Below are 15,316 nucleotides of genomic sequence, written 5' to 3' on the forward strand. Positions count from 1 at the left end.
TGCTATCCTCCCTTCTCTGCGTGTTCCTCTCTCTATCCTCCCTTCTCTTGAACGCGCATAGCCGCCCCCCCCCTCCCCACTCCCCTAATAATATGGAGGTGAGGCACATCGAAGTGGCGTACCCTGAAGACGTGGTGGGGGTGTTGTGGGGGGGGCACTCCTGAGGACTCGTCTGGAGACGGCCTGCTCGAGGAGCGTTTCCCTGAGGGACGACACCATCGCCAACAAGGCGAGGCCGCACGGAACCGCCAGCAGAACGGCACGCTACCGGTGGAGGTACTGTACCTCTCGCGCCGCAGTTTGGAGGGGGCGGTGATCTACATGCAGGCAAGACCTCCCACCTGGAATTCGACACACTCTCTCGTCGCTGCCTCCCGCACCATGCGACGCTTCGCTGCGATGCAGTACGCCGTGCTCGGGGGCGCGAACGGGCTCGTGCTCTCCACCAGTAGGCCAGCAGGTCGTCGGTGCGCCGTACCTTCCACAAGCTCTGCGGTCGCATCGGATCGCGGGAATCTTGGAGAAGGCGCCGGACAGCATGCCCGCTGTCTTGACCGCGTGCGATTCTGCGCCCTCAGCCAGCGTACCGTAGGCGCCACGTCGCAAGCTCCGCGCGGTGGGGCCGGGCTTATCAGTCTCTCACAGCGCATGCGCGCGACAGCAGTAATACAGCGAGGATCGCGGCCTGCACATGACCTTCCACTGCTTTGCACATCACCTGCCTGTACGAGTAGCAGATGGGCCGGCAGCGGCCGCTCGCCTCCAGCCTTGGCCTACACGAGGCGCCCGCTTCACGGCAGAACACCCTCCTCCTCCCCCAGTTGGGGCAAAGGTCGCCTTGGTGACGGACCATCACCACCCCTCCGCATCCTGCATGCGCAGAAAGCAGCTGAATGGGTTTGAGCGGCAGTGGGTGTGGGCCTGGCGCTGAACACGCTGGGCGCGTACACGCGCCGTTTGGTTTTACGAGCGGTGCATCGACGCTGTGGTCCTCTACACCGCCCCGGCTCACTGAATCCCGCTGACACGCAACTCGCGTACCTTTGAGGAGTGCAACTCCGCGCCGGGTTCGTCTCTCGCCCGCTCGCATGTGAAGGACGTGGCGTTGCCACTTGCAAGCGGCACCCTTACCCCGCTGTGCGAGGGCCGGAGAAAGGCCACAAAACGGCTGTCGGAGGAGCGAAATCCGTGAGAGGGCTACTGCAGGGCGATCCGTGCTTTGCCACAGCGAATCCTCTCACGAAAGGCGACTGCGGCCTCAGGGAGCACCGACGAAGCATACACCGTGACCGCCGACGAAAAGCCCCGGGCGCGAGCCCCTCCCTTGCATGCTGAGCCGTGCGGGTGACCGAGTCTTCTCTTCATTCCCGTGCTCTCTTTGTCTTGTTCAAGGTTCGCTAAGCGAAGATCGATGGCCGACGCTCGCGTAAGCGGGCCATCACACCACCAATTTGTTGGCCTACACTCATGCTGTTGTTTGTCACATCCGTTATGCACTTAAATCACAAAAACTCATCAGCCTTTTCCTCAGCGTCTGCGAGGGCAGAGAGCACCACAAAAGTTCTTTTAGCAAAGGACTGAGGAGGAGGAAGGGGATAGGCGTGCGATTTGCGTCCCCACAGGAACTCTAAGCGAAGCGTAGACACGCAACGACGACGCACAATCTCGCCCCTATCCCGTGCGCAGCTCTTCACCGCTATTCATCTTCCCTGCAGCGCTTAAGGTCTTCGCTGTGGTCGCCATCCTCCGCGTTTGCCGTGAACTTCCACTGAATCGGTTCTGTGTCTTATCGCATTTATCCGTACCTTTTTTTCTTGTGTGTGTGTGTGTGATCGCGTGACGAGTAACACCTCTGCGCCGCCCCTCCCCATGCGCACGTACCTCACGCCGTCTTCGGAAAGTAGCAGGGACAAGGGGGCAGAGCCTTACACAGGAAGCTGCGAAAACAGCGGCGTCGCCTAGCCCCTCTCCCCTTCCGCCATTCGCTGCATAACGGTGTACCCGCGTATGCAGCAGCGCGCTTACTAGCACATCGAGACACGCTGTTATTCTGTTGTGCGCGCTCAAGCACACGCTTGTTTTTTGTGCACACCCCGCTTCTTGTGTGTGAGTGTGTGGTGTCTTTTGTGGCGACGAGCCGTGGCGGTGTGCGTCATGTCTCTCATGCCCGGGTACCCGGTGCCCCGCGCTCAGTGGGTGGAGTCTGCCGAGGGCTGTGCGGCGTGCAACAAGCGGTTCACCTTTTTTACGTCCAAAGAGAACTGCCCGTGCTGCGGACGACTCTTCTGCTCCTCGTGCCTCTCCGCGCAGTGCGCACTTTTTCCGACGGCGCCACCCAAGGCCGTCTGCCTTGATTGCTTTCGGAAAGCTCAAGACTGGCGTCTTTCCCAGCTCGAGAAGCAACAGCAGACCTCGACGCAAGCGGACGTGGGCGCCGCGACGGCCCCTCTGTCCCCCTCGATGGCGGTGCTAGAGTCGAAGCTGAGCGCACTGGAGGAGGAGTTCTACCGCGCAAAAGCAAACGCTCGTCATCTTCGCGAGGAGAACGACTCCCTCATCGATCTCCTCGCTGCCAAAGACACCTGCATTGCAGAGCTGAGGGACAAGCTCATGACTGGTGTCTCGGCAGGCGCTGCTGCGCAGTCGGCAGAGAAGCTGCAGGCGGAGTTGCAGGAAGCAAAGGATGAGAAGGAGAGTATGGGGCGACGGCTCAATGAGGCTGAGCAGAGAGCAGCAGGTGCTGCTCAGTCTAGCGAGGCCATGAGAGCGCAGATGCAGGAGCACATGCAGGCGAAGGCGGAGTGGGAGTCGTTGGAGGCAAGGCTGAAATCCGAGGCGCGGAGGGCAGAGCACATGCTCGCGCAAAGCTTAGAGGAGATGAGCGAATTGCGGGCAGCAATGAAGTCTACGAATGCCCACAGTGAGGAGCAAATCAGGCAACTGACTGCCCAGCTGCAGTCGACGGTCGAGGCCAACGCACACCTTCAGAGAGACTACGACCGTAATGCAGAGGCTCTGCGCACAGCCGAGCAGACTCGAATCGCTTCGGACGCGCACCATGACGAGGAGCTGCAGCGCCTCAGAGAGCACCTCGCCACTGCCACGGCTGCACTGGCACAAGCACAGGAGCGATACGAGCGTGAACAGAGGGACGCCATGAAAGCGTCTGACGACGCCGCAACTGCCATTGCAGCAGAGAAGCAGCGGGAGATCGATACTCTTAGCGAACAGCTCGCTTTATCTAGCGCGGCTGCGCAGCGCCTTCAAGGTGAACTTGACCGTGCAATAAAAGAGGCTACCCGATTGCGAGAAGAGGCGGCGCTCAAGGCGGAGGCCGCCAACACGTTGACATCAGAGCTTCGCACACAGCTGGAAGCTCAAGGGACGACAGCTCAGCAGGAGATGCCGCGGCAACAGGAGGCGAGCGTTCGCCTACGCGCGGACCTGGCAGAGAAGGAGCATCTTGTGATGAAGCTGCGGCGTGCCTGTCGCCATGCAGGCACGACGGCACGGGCGCAGCTCGACGACCTTCGCGGTAAACTTGTGGAAACGAAAGTGGCGTACGAGGAAGGCCAGCGCTCGTGGCAGGCGTGGCTAGGAGAGCTGCGTGCGGCGCTGGAGGTGGTGGTGCAGCAGGGGGCGGTCGAGGTGGCAGCCACATCGGCGCCGTCCACCGGTGCGGGGATGAATGCCCGCGGAACGACCAAGTCGCGATGGGCACAGCCCACTATCATAGAGGAACTGCAGTACCCGAGTGTTGCCGACGTAGATGTGCGCGCCATCGAGCCTGTGCCTGGGCTTGAGCTGTGGGAGTTCGACACCGTTGCCGAGGCACAGCGAGGCGGCGAGGCGGACGTGCTCCTGCGTGTCGGCCACCAGATCGCGCTGGACTTGCACCTCTTCCCCGACCGCGCCTCGCTGCACCGGTGGGCGTGCCTGCTGGCAACGGTACAGGCGAACTACCGCGCCAACCAGTATCACAACAGAGTGCACGCGGCAGACGTGCTCCAGGGCGTTTACGCGCTGATATGCAGCTGCCCCGGCCTACTGGCGCACATGACGACCGTGGAGAAGCGCGCCGTCGTGTTTGCTGCCGCCGTGCACGACATCCGACACCCCGGCCGCTCAGAGATATTCCTCAAACACACATTCGACGCGACATACGTGCACTACAACGGGCTGCAAGTGCTCGAGCAAATGCACACGGCGACCGCTTTTCACCTCCTGGCCACGCCGGAGCTGGACTTCACGCGCGGCAGCATGGACGACACGGAGGCCCTTGAGTTCCACGGCCTCGTCGCGGCGCTCATTGGCTGCACCTTCATGGGGCGCCACGCGTCTCTGATGGAGCAGTGGTCGCGCCCTCTACAGGACGGCAAGACATACGACGTGACTGTTACCGCGGATCGGCAGCAGGTGCTCTCGCTGCTCTTGCATGCTGCCGATATTGGGGCGCAGGCCCGTGGTCTGGCGGTGGCGCTGAAGTGGCTGGGTGTTGTGGAAGAGATGCGCGCGCAAGGCGACGAAGAGGCGGCGCGAGGGCTGCCGCTGAGCCCGGGGAGCAGCCGGAGCGCGAGCCTGGAGAGAGGCCAAATCTTCTTCATGGAGATGTTTGTAGTGCCGCTGTTCGACCTCGTGCACCAGATGTTTCCTTCTATTGAGTCGCCCATGCGGAATCTGCGCACGGTGCACGCGCACTACTGCGCGGCGCTGCAGGAGACGCGTGCGTTCCCGCCGCCTGTGCAGTACAGGACGGCGACGCAGCCAGCGAGCAACACGGCGGAAACGTCCCGCGCGGAGGCCCTGGGTACCCGCGAGGCTGCAGTGAGGAAGCAGGAGAAGGCGGTGGAGCAATCGATAAATCGGCTGCGGGAGGCGACGGCCGCCGTGGCGGGCCGGGAGAAGCTGCTCAGAGAGAGGGAGGTCGCTCTGATGAGGGCGGAGACCGCTTTAAAGAGCCAGCGACTTGAGAAGCCGTCGCCCACCTCGTCCATCGGTGAGGAGGAGCTTCTGCGTGCCATCACTGCCATCATGGCGCGCGAGGCGGAGGTGCAGCGGAGAGTAGCGGATGTGGAGACTATGACAGCGGCGTTGGAGGAGAGAGAGACGATTGCGTCTCGCCTCTCTGAGCAGCTGGCTTCTATCGCCGATAAAATAAATCGGCGCCGTCAAGTCTTGCGCTATCGCGAGGCGCGCGTCCGAGAATTGGAAGCGGCGTTCCGTGGTGAGCGGGGAGCTGACCTCTCATCATCTGATTACATCACGGGGCCGATGTGTCGTGCGGTGGCTAAGCCACTTTCAACTGCTGCACCGTTGGAGCGCATGTCACCATCTTCTGTGCAGGTGGTAAAGCTGGAGAGTGCACTGGAGAAGCTCACCTCTGCACTGCGGTACATGTGAGTAAGACGAAGCAGCCCTTTCTCCCGAGTCGAAAAGGACGACGTCGACAGCGGCGCGCACGCCCGAAATGGAATCACAGATGCCGGTGTGCACACAAGTGTGCAACGACTGTACAGGAGCGAGGAAGCGGAGATTGTCACCGATACTCACGCGAGGAGTGAGACGAGTGCAATGAACCTTGATCAGATGGCTTATAGGTGTGATGCACACACTTCACGATGTACGCTTCTCACCATCACGACTCCGCTGCTGTGCATTTGATGGAGGTCCCGTGAGGTCCAACAAGGACACGCAAGTGAGGAATCAGTCCTAAAGGGGCACTGCGACGCTCCCCCGGCCTCCTAGTCGTTCACCCTCTCAGCGAAGGTATTACAGAGATGGAGAGAGGCGAGAGGGTCGTGACGCTTGTTGCACCACCACCATCACCAGCCACCGATCCCCTGGCAGCAGCGAAGGCTGACACAGGCGGTGTCGAAGCGGGTTCAGACAACGGTGGGTGGGGTGGGTGGTGGCGGCGTTCTATGCTGAATCTCTGCTACTCTTACCATCACCCCCGGCACTTCTCCCCTTTCTCGATCTCTAACCTGTCTCCTGCCGACGCCGCGGCATCCCTGCGGCACGTGGTCGTCTTTTCGTTCGCGGCTCTCTCCGGATTTCCACACACCATCCTCTCCACCGCGTGTTTGCTCTCGGGTGTGTTGTCCTGCGTATCGCTTTGCCAATTAGCATCACGGCTCGCCCTCGCTTTCAAGCGCTCTTCCTCTCTCGTTCTTCGCCTTCCTCTCTCACTCGCACAAACAGCGGCGTGGCGACCATACAGCCTGTTCTCGCGCTTGAGCTCACCGCTGCTGTGCTTTCTGCTCTCGTTTTGTGTGTCGCGTTCTCCCGTATTCCAGCAGGGCCTCCCTCCCTCAATGGACTCCACCGATCGGAAGGCCGACAAGGCACCTGTGGCGTCCTCGAAGATGGATGGTGCAGCCAAGGGCGCGAAGCCTGGCTCGTTCGCCCTCGGCGACGCCGTTCCCGGCTATGCAGGCGCTGAGGACGGCCCACTTGTGCAACAGCTTCCAATGCCGTCACATATAATGCCGTACTACGGGCAGTATCCTGCCATGTGCGCTCTCCCTCCCGGTGCCGCGCCGATGGGATTTCCCATGCCGCCGCAAACCGGCGCCGGCTCACCGCAAATGTGGATGCCCGGCATGGTGCCACCCCCACCTGGCGCAAACCCGAACGCGACTCTCACGCCCCATCCCTACGTATCGCAGTATGGTGCCGGCGCGCAGCCTTTGATGTACATGCCATTATCATATAGCTACCCGCCGTGCATGGCAGCAACTGCGGTCACCCCTGCCCCGGCGATGGGAGCCTCCTTCAACGGGCAGCAGTCCGCGAAGCCGGCGCCGCAGGGAGCGACTCCCCCGTACACTGCCACAATGGCTGCACCTCCTCATCCGCATTCAAGCGCCGCCGAAACACCGATGCTCTCTTCACCTTTCATGGAAGCATCATCAGCGAACAGCACAGCACCGGCACTCCCAGTTGCGCCGGCGCCCGTGCCCGTGCCGAGCATGACTCCCCTCGAGTTCTCCGTGAGGCCACTGATGCCTAACACCAAGTTGCCACCTGGCGACTCGTTCTGTCCAGCAGGTGCGACAGTACCGTCACAATACGCGACTGCGTCTGCTGCCTGCTTCTCTGATGCCGCTGCCGTTGATGCCTCGCTGTCGCCGCGACCGCATCCCAGCAACAGCGTGACGGACGACTTCCCGGCTATGTCGCAGCAGGGGGAGTCGCAGCCAATCATTGTGGCGGCTGCTGCTGGCCTAAGCGCATCCTAGCGCGTTCCGTTCCGCTTTGCTGCCGGACCGGCCCCATTCGCGGTGGCCACTGCTGCGCCCTGCCCGAAATGCCAACTGCAGGCTTTGCCAGGAAGCCGTGCGTGATGACCGGGGGCGAGCGCTGCTCTCGTTTGACCTGTTGGGCTCTTGCCTGTCGTCGGGTCTCAGCTTTGCCTGTTCTTGATTTGCGTCTGTCGGGCGCTGCCGGCATCGCTGCTACGAATGGATGATGCCCCGGCCGCGCCAGGGCAGCGCGGAGGAGACGGAAGGGAGGGGGGGGAGTGAACAGCGCGAGCATGGTGGAGGATGGACGCCTTTTTTCTTTGTCCGATGTGAGAGTGGGCGCGCCGCCTGCACGTCTGCCTTCTTTTTTGTTGCGGCGTTGCCTTTGCTTCATCGCAGCGCCTGTGTGATTGTTGCTGGCTGTGCTTCAAGGCACACGCACGCACATGCGTTCGTGTGCACATGCTTGTGCACGCCTGTGCGCACGTGTGAACCTTCTTGGGTATGAGCGCTTTTACGTCTACGAAGAGGCGCTGCTTGAGCTGAGCATTGCTTTATTTGGTTTCGGGCCCGCTGTCCGCCTCTGAGATACGGGAGACGGCCTAAAAGAGTGCGAGCCCAAGCCCTCGCTCCGCGTGTGTGCAAAGTCAAGAAACCGATCGTCGTTGGCAGCAGCGCTATGCGTGCTCTCCGTTTCTGCGAGCAAGGCTTTTGCGGTGAGTGTGCGAGCGCCGCTCAATGAGCAGCGAACGGTGTCCTATGTATACATGCAAACATCATGTAGCTATCTCTGTCGAGTACCGTGTGCCGATCTGCACATGAGCCACCGCAGCGCTACCCCCGTTGCGTATCGCTTTCTCCAGGCTGTTCTTTGCGTTCTCGCTTCCCTCTTTGCTCAATTTCCGCGTCGCGCATCCTTCCTTTCTCCTCTGCGCGTCTCCGCCTTTCTCCGCAACCCTCTCACCGACATCTCAGGAATAGGCATGTGGTTCTCGAAGGCCCGGCGAGCTTTTTGCCTTTCGGTGTGCCGGCGGTCTTCAGCGTTCCTCGAACTCTACGGCCGTGCGCGTTCGACAGCAGTGGCTGAGGCGCCGTCGGCACCGCAACCATCGTGCAGCACTGCGCCTGCGGATGGGGAGTGGGAAAGGTGCCAGGCGCTGCTGCAGCGCTTTCAGTCACACGTGTACATCTACCCAGACCACGTGCCAGTTCAGCTATGCAGAGAGACGCTAACGGGCATCGAACAGGTGCTCGCGTCATCGCCGGCGCGCTGCTCCGCCGCGGCCCGCAGGCTCTGGAGGGACGCGCTCGCTCTGCATTCGCACTTGCCGAAGCATGACATTAGGGCAGCGGCCGACGCGGCGAGCGTGCTGCTGTTTTCCGACCAAGCCCAGCTTGGCTGCCGTGTGTGCTCGCAGGCTGCTAGCCATCCCCAGTTCCTTCAAGCACTCCGCAGCGAGGCGGAGCTTACGAGCTGCCTGCGTCTTCTCAGCGTGCATTCCATGTGCGCGTGCGACTCACGTGCGGCTTTCTCCGCTCACTGGGCGGCCGTCCTCGCTGACTCCCTGGACGAGGCGAAGCATGTCATCGCCGCGGCGGATAAGTCCAGGCGGGCACCCATGGCACACGCAATGGAGGTGCTGGCGTGGTCGCTAGACTGGCTGCATCACGACAGTGGCACGTCAGACAGAGAGGCACTCAAGGCCCTGAAAACGAAGCTTCCTCGGTGGCTTCCGTTTCTCTTTGACGAGTTTGACGCCGCCGCCGCGAAGCCGTCGTCGCAGTCTCTGGCGCTTTTGCCGCCGCGTTGGCTGCTCACGATGGCCACGCACGCGGAGAGCGACAGCGACGCTGCAACTCTGGAAAGGCTGCTGCGCCACGCGTTGGGCAGAGAGGAGCAGTACCATGGCTACGCCGTGTTTCAGCTCTCCTCTCGCGTCGCCAGTCTCCTCGTGCGCCGCTTCCCCCACCACCCGAGCGCCGCTCATGCGGTCGCTGCGCTTGGCACCGCCTTGCAGTGCTCGTCACTGATCCCGTACGGTACAACGCAAGAGGGCTTTGACAAGGCCCTTGGAGTGCTTACCCGCATGTCTGGGGCGAAGCCTTATTTTGCCATGCAGGAGCTGCTGCGCAGCCACTCGGCAGAGATGGCGGCAAAAATACAAGAACAGCACGGCGACCGACTCACTGGAAACGCTGACCTCAACTGGAGCACGGCCCTCACCTTTACAATGCGGCAGGTGGAGGCGGCCGACCCTCACTGGCGCGTGTATCTCCCAGAGACGCTGCGGCTTCTCAGCGATGCTGGCAAGTCGAAGCAGTTTTGGAGTCTCCTGCAAGAATACAACGCAGCGGACGCAAGCGCCAACATCTCCGTGGCGGCGTCGCTGAGCCGCGCGATGCAGCTTAGTGGGAGATGGTGGCACGCGGTGGAGGTGTTGGACTTGCTCGCCGGCGCGCTACCTCCCCGGGACACCACTGAGGAGCAGTTAATGACGACTGCGTGCGCCGAGACACTGCGGGTGCTGTTGCAGGCGAAACGGTGGAAAGAAGCGCTGCGTGTGTTCCTGCTGGTGAGCGATGCTCTTCCGCCGACGGAATCCGCCGTCGTCTCCAGGTTGCTCACGTCGATGTCGATGTCGGCCCCTTGGAGAGCGGCGCTGGCTGCAGCGGCAGAGAAGGGACTGGCTTCCGACACCACTCGGATCATTCTGCGCTGCTTGCATGCCGGCGCATCGGCAGCCTTCCTGTCACACTATCACCAACAGAAGATGGCTGCGCCCATCTTTGCTCAACACGGTCGGTGGGATCTTGCGCGCACCCTTGTTGAGCAGCGTCCCAGCGACGTGTCACTGTGGCGTGCCCTTGTGCAGGCAATGGAGCACTGCGCAGACGCTGTGGATGAGCCGACGGCTGCCACCGTTTTCCGTGTGCCGCTTCCGCAAGGCCATTGGGATGACATGCCGTTTGTGAACGCGTTCGCGCGTCTCTGTGTGCAGCGAGGCTGGCTGTCCCTCCTTTCGTCGCACCTGTCCTGCCTTCTTGCACCACGAGTCTCCCCTGCCTCGCCGGTGTCGGGCCTTCGAGTGGAGTACGAACACCTCCTTCGCTTTCTCCAGTCGAATCGCTTGCCCCCAGCCCAGTTTGCCTTTACCAACTCGTACGTTGTCCACCAGTTCATGTCGTGTGTGACGAGCCGACGCGTGTCTGTGGTGGCGAAACTACCGGCGGCGTCTGCGAGCACTAAGCGGCAAGCCTCCACCCATCTGCGCGTCCCTTACGAGAACCTGAGTGCGCCGCGCATAGAGGGCGACGGTACTGCAACCGTGCGGGCGACATCCGCTCGCGCTACCACGTGCCTCAAGGAGCACTGCGTTTTCAGCAGTGCTAGCGGCCTTATAGTCGGTTACAAAGTCCCTGCATCCGCTCTCTTTGCGTCTGCGAGTGGGCTCCTGAAGGTTCTGGGCAACAGCGGAGTGTACTGTCTCGCGTATCACATGTCAGTCGCGAGCAGTGGCCTTTTTCTGCTCTATCCGGCCTCTGCCAGTCTAACGTGGTACTCCGTGAAGCTGCGCGTGCGCCTCTGCGTGGCAGTGGTGCCAGCAGCGCCATACGTGCCGCTGCTAGCAACATCGTTCTTCGACCGCTATGCGATGAGGTGGCGCAGCGGTGAGGGCGATCGCCACGAGGTGGAGGCTCTCTTGGTTGCTGCGAGTGGGCAAGAGGTGCCACGCGCGTGGCGGTCTCTCAAGATGGATCTGAACGCGGAGGGCTGGGGACCGGTCGAACCCGAGGCAGGTGCCGGGGACATGTATCACATCCTGGAGCTCCAGGTCTCACGCCGCGCGCCGACCAATGAGGGCGATGCGATACCAGCAGACGTGGAGGTGTTCGCGTGTCGCGAGCGTTCACTGAAACCCCTGGGCGCGGACTCTAGCGAGGCGGCGGAGTGGGGTTTGTGAAGCATAAACGTTCGCCGGCCTCGGCAGCGAACGTTTTGCGTGCGTATTCCTGTATCTTCGCTTGCGCACGCACCCGCGCGCATCTTGATCTCTGTACATGTGCGTGCGACAGAGCCGTTGTTGTTCGTCACAGTTCACACCTGCCGTAATCCAGCATTGCATTGTCACCTCCTCAGCCACCGCGTTAGCGATAGGACCGCAAGAGAAAACTTTCTCCACGTGAGGGGAGACTTCTTCTTGGGTGATCTCGATTCCGTGCGGATAACTCTGGGGGGGGGGTGAGTGAGAGACGCAAAGTGAGGTCTTGCCGCACCCCACTCGAATGCTGTCTGTGGGATGCACGAATCAGAAGGCCGCACCTTGGCGCCTGCTGAGCACCTCTTTCTGCTACGCTGGCTGCCGCTGCGGTCTCCTGCGTTCCTCACGTGCGCGGTTGCCGGTCATGGCCCAACTACGCGCTCTCTGTTCCTGCTTGACTGCGCTCTCTCATACGCCTCGCCATCTCTCTCGTACGGCCCCCTTCAATTCCTGGGCCGCCCTCCACGCGTCCTGTCTCGTCGAATGCCGCCACGGCTGTCCTCAGAGGCCAAAGCGCCGCTGCTGCTCGCTTTTCTCCTCACGAAGGGCCGCTCTCGGTTTCTTTTGCTAGCACCGCTCGCGTGTCTCCTCCACGCTCAGTTTTGTCGACCCTTTTTTTACTGCCACCCCTCTCCCCTGGCAGAGTCTTCATGCCCTCGCAGACCATCGTCGTCGGGCCCCAGGCGGATGCTCACGCCACCACATTGGCGGCCGCACTGGAGCACGCGGCGCCAGGTGACACGATTGTGGCCTGTGCCGGCGTCTTTGAGGAGACGGTTCATCTTCCCTTCAACGTCACTATTACGGCAGCGCCGGTACCGGAGGATTCGGATGACACCGATGCCGCGCATGCTACCATCATCGGCACTGTGATCATCTCTGCGAACGTAACGCTAGATGGACTAGAGGTGCGTGGGATGACGGATGTACGCAAAGGGCATGCCATTCTCGAAAAGTGCGATGTCCATCACGGCTCTGATGGTGTACGCGTCCATCCGGGTGCCACTGCCACCGTGCGCAACTGCCGTGTGCACCACTGCATCGCTGGCGGTGACGGCGTGTACTTCATGGCCGGCTCGTTCGGAGAGGTGACACAGACGGACATTTTCGAGTGCCGAGTGAATGCACTTCACATCCAGAGCAGCGAGGCCGTGCTGCGCGAGAACCGCATCCGCGACTGCACGTTCGGCGTCTACTACGAAAGGAAAGCGTCCGGGCTGTGTGAGCAGAACACCATTGAGCACGTCCGCAAGTTCGGCCTCTACGTCACGGACGGCAGCGACCCGGTCATCCGCGACAACACCGTGCGCTGGTGTGGGATATTATGCTTCTTCGCGTCGAAGGGCGGCCGCGGCACATGCAGCGGGAACACGTTTGAAGGTTCCCTTCACGTGCTCGCCGACTGCGTTGTGCACCTGGCGGAGAACCATGTCAGTGGTACAGCAGACATTGACGTGGCCGCGTCGTCGGTCAAGGTTGCAGGGTGAGGCTCTCATGGTAGACCGACTATTCCCATGCACTGGTCGTCTTATGTACATTATCCGGGTAAGCTACGCCCTGCGGGCCTGCTCTACTGTTGTAGTCGGTGTTTGCTTTCTTCGTTTGGCTCACTAATGTTCCTCAAACTCTCATATGGAGGTCCTACCGCTTCTCCCTGGTCTTCCTGCGTGCGTGAGACGCGCCTCCTCTTTTGGGGTAGTCTCGGCTGCGCCCACCTTGCATAATCTTCTCCACCCTTGGCGGCTCCTCGAGCACTTTGGCAGTGGTGGCACAAGAATATGTGCTAGTGGGCTCGGTGGGCGTTGATGGCTATGTCGTAATAGGCGTGCGCATGTGTGGCTGCATCTCTCTCCCTTGTTAGGCGCTGATAGAGCAAGCCGCAGCACCCTGCTCCTCCTCTCACTCAGGCCTCACGGCAACAGCTGCTGCTGCTCCTGCGGCGGCATACGTCTTTTCCCACCTTTTCCCTCTTTTCTTCCATGGGGTCATCCTCGGTGCCTTGCGTTCCCACGTTTTTGCGCCCTCTCCGTCTCTTTCTGTGTGTGTGTGTGTCCAGGGTCGCAGCAAGTAGCACGGCCCCTTTCTGTGTGCCTTACTCCTCTTCTACATAGTCGTGAGCACGCGCAAAAGGCCTCCACATACGGGTGTGCGCGCACGCACGTACGCATGCACGCGCAAGTTGATCCGTGTCACCCCCCTCCCCCCTGTTGTCCTTCTTCACCTCTCCGCCCCATTTGACCTCGTACACACGCCTGCGTAATGTGTCTCCCGGCAGTCGTAGCCGACACATACCCATACGCCTATTTCTTGTCTTTTTTTTCGGTGTACGCGCATCGAGTCAATCGACCACGGACCAGTCAACAAGGATACGCATACGCATCTGAGGGGTAACGGGAGAGAACACTGTGAGGAGCCTGTCGGCTTTGTTGTTGCCCTTCTCCCCCTTCACACCTCTGATCCCTTGACTGGCAGCGAGACTTCTCTCAGAAGTCTGCCGCGTTACGACCTCCAAGGCTTAGGCGAGAGAGAGAAAGCATACAGCCCAACAGCAGGCACGCTGTCTAGTGTATGCCGGCCGTCGACACGGCTGTCCTCTGCTGCGGTTGATGTCCCTTCGGTCTGCAATGCACGCGAGTGATGTGGACGACGCAGGACGGGCGCTACAAAGCACACAACGCTCGATTGTCTCGATCAGTCGCCTGACGAATGAAATGAGCGAAGTGCGCGCCATGTCGGAGGGCTCGTTCGGTGTGGTGAAGTGTTACCGCCACGACTTCGACAAGCTCGAATACGCTGTCAAGCAGACCAAGCGCCCCATTTGCGGTGAGTCGAATCTGCAGCAGCAGCTGCAAGAGATCTACGCGCTGAGCTCCTTTCCACACCGCCACATTGTCCGCTATTTTGATGGGTGGGTCGAGGACCGCGCCGTCTTTGTGCGACTGGAGAAGCTGGATGACTGCATGGCATCGTTGCCGCCTCCGGTGAGTGAGAGTGTGCTCACAGCGATGCTCCATCAGACATCTACAGCTCTCTACGAGTTGCATTCCCACGACGTTGTGCACATGGATGTGAAACCGGAGAACATATTGAAACGTCAGCTCGACGCTGACACGTTCATATTCAAGCTGTGCGATTTTGGTCTGGCGCGTCCCCTCAACGGCAAGGACTCGGTGACAGGGGAACATTTTCTCGGACTCAACGATGACGATGGTGATCGGCGGTACATGAGCCCAGAGCTCCTGAAAAACCTGCACGACGTCGTTGGACCACCTGCTGACATGTACGCCCTCGGAAAAAGCTGCGAGGCGATGATGACCGCCACGGAGGACCCCTCGAATACCAGTGCCAGGCATCTCGAGAGCTACTCACCGGCATTCATTGCGCTGATCGAGTCGATGCTGTGCGAAGATCCTGCTCGCCGCCCCAGCGCCTTTCAGGTTGTACAAGCGACGCTGCCAGAGAGACTCCTTAGCGACGGAGGACTGCTAGAGCTGCAGCGCCGCATTGACGCAATTCGCTGCGAAATTTCTGACCTGGACGCATCTGACAATGACGTCATGTCGTCTCCACGCACTTGAGGACTCCCGCTTGGGAAACTGCAGCAAAGAAAAAAGCGGTGAAAGACAGGTGAGTGCTTGCGCCTCGCGCCCTGCGAATTCCAGTCAGCGGCTATAGCCTTTGCTCCGAATCACTGACTCCCTCTCCATATCATGGCCATTGCGGTGGAGCCTCTGTGCCTGCTTTGCGCGTACTTTTGTTTCGTGACGTGCGCTCGAACGACATCACCCTTTTCTGCTTTTGTGCGTTCTCCTCGTTGCCACTGTTCTTATCTCTTCCGCTTCCTCACTACAATGATTGTGTACGGCCGCCTCACCGTGACGTCAGGGCCTCATACCCCCCCCCCCAACACACACTGTGTGTGGGAGCGGCCAAGAGCCTGCGGCCTGCCCTGGTACACGGCCGTGGGCTCTTGGTGTCCGCGGAGAGGTCTGGGCTTGCTCTGGGCCGAAGAGACGTGCATCCATGACCACA

General features: G+C 60.9%; 5 protein-coding genes across 5 annotated transcripts; all 5 read left to right on the top strand.

Annotated features, from left to right (window-relative positions):
• Window positions 1–2,154: 2,154 nt before the first annotated feature.
• LDBPK_292790 (hypothetical protein, conserved) lies at window positions 2,155–5,400 on the top strand (the record flags this gene model as incomplete). The annotated part of the gene is made up of 1 exon (XM_003862649.1): window positions 2,155–5,400. The coding sequence occupies one exon, from the start codon at window positions 2,155–2,157 to the stop codon at window positions 5,398–5,400; it is 3,246 nt and encodes a 1,081-aa protein (XP_003862697.1).
• Window positions 5,401–6,314: 914 nt separating this feature from the next.
• LDBPK_292800 (hypothetical protein, conserved) lies at window positions 6,315–7,241 on the top strand (the record flags this gene model as incomplete). Its single annotated transcript, XM_003862650.1, has 1 exon — window positions 6,315–7,241. The coding sequence occupies one exon, from the start codon at window positions 6,315–6,317 to the stop codon at window positions 7,239–7,241; it is 927 nt and encodes a 308-aa protein (XP_003862698.1).
• Window positions 7,242–8,227: 986 nt separating this feature from the next.
• Window positions 8,228–11,206, top strand: LDBPK_292810 (hypothetical protein, conserved; the record flags this gene model as incomplete). The annotated part of the gene is made up of 1 exon (XM_003862651.1): window positions 8,228–11,206. The coding sequence occupies one exon, from the start codon at window positions 8,228–8,230 to the stop codon at window positions 11,204–11,206; it is 2,979 nt and encodes a 992-aa protein (XP_003862699.1).
• Window positions 11,207–11,934: 728 nt separating this feature from the next.
• Window positions 11,935–12,771, top strand: LDBPK_292820 (hypothetical protein, conserved; the record flags this gene model as incomplete). Its single annotated transcript, XM_003862652.1, has 1 exon — window positions 11,935–12,771. One exon carries the CDS (start codon window positions 11,935–11,937, stop codon window positions 12,769–12,771), a length of 837 nt encoding a protein of 278 aa, XP_003862700.1.
• Window positions 12,772–13,890: 1,119 nt separating this feature from the next.
• Window positions 13,891–14,862, top strand: LDBPK_292830 (protein kinase, putative; the record flags this gene model as incomplete). The annotated part of the gene is made up of 1 exon (XM_003862653.1): window positions 13,891–14,862. One exon carries the CDS (start codon window positions 13,891–13,893, stop codon window positions 14,860–14,862), a length of 972 nt encoding a protein of 323 aa, XP_003862701.1.
• Window positions 14,863–15,316: the final 454 nt, after the last annotated feature.

This window comes from Leishmania donovani, chromosome 29, assembly GCF_000227135.1.
Source record: "Leishmania donovani BPK282A1 complete genome, chromosome 29".
Classification (NCBI taxonomy): domain Eukaryota; phylum Euglenozoa; class Kinetoplastea; order Trypanosomatida; family Trypanosomatidae; genus Leishmania; species Leishmania donovani.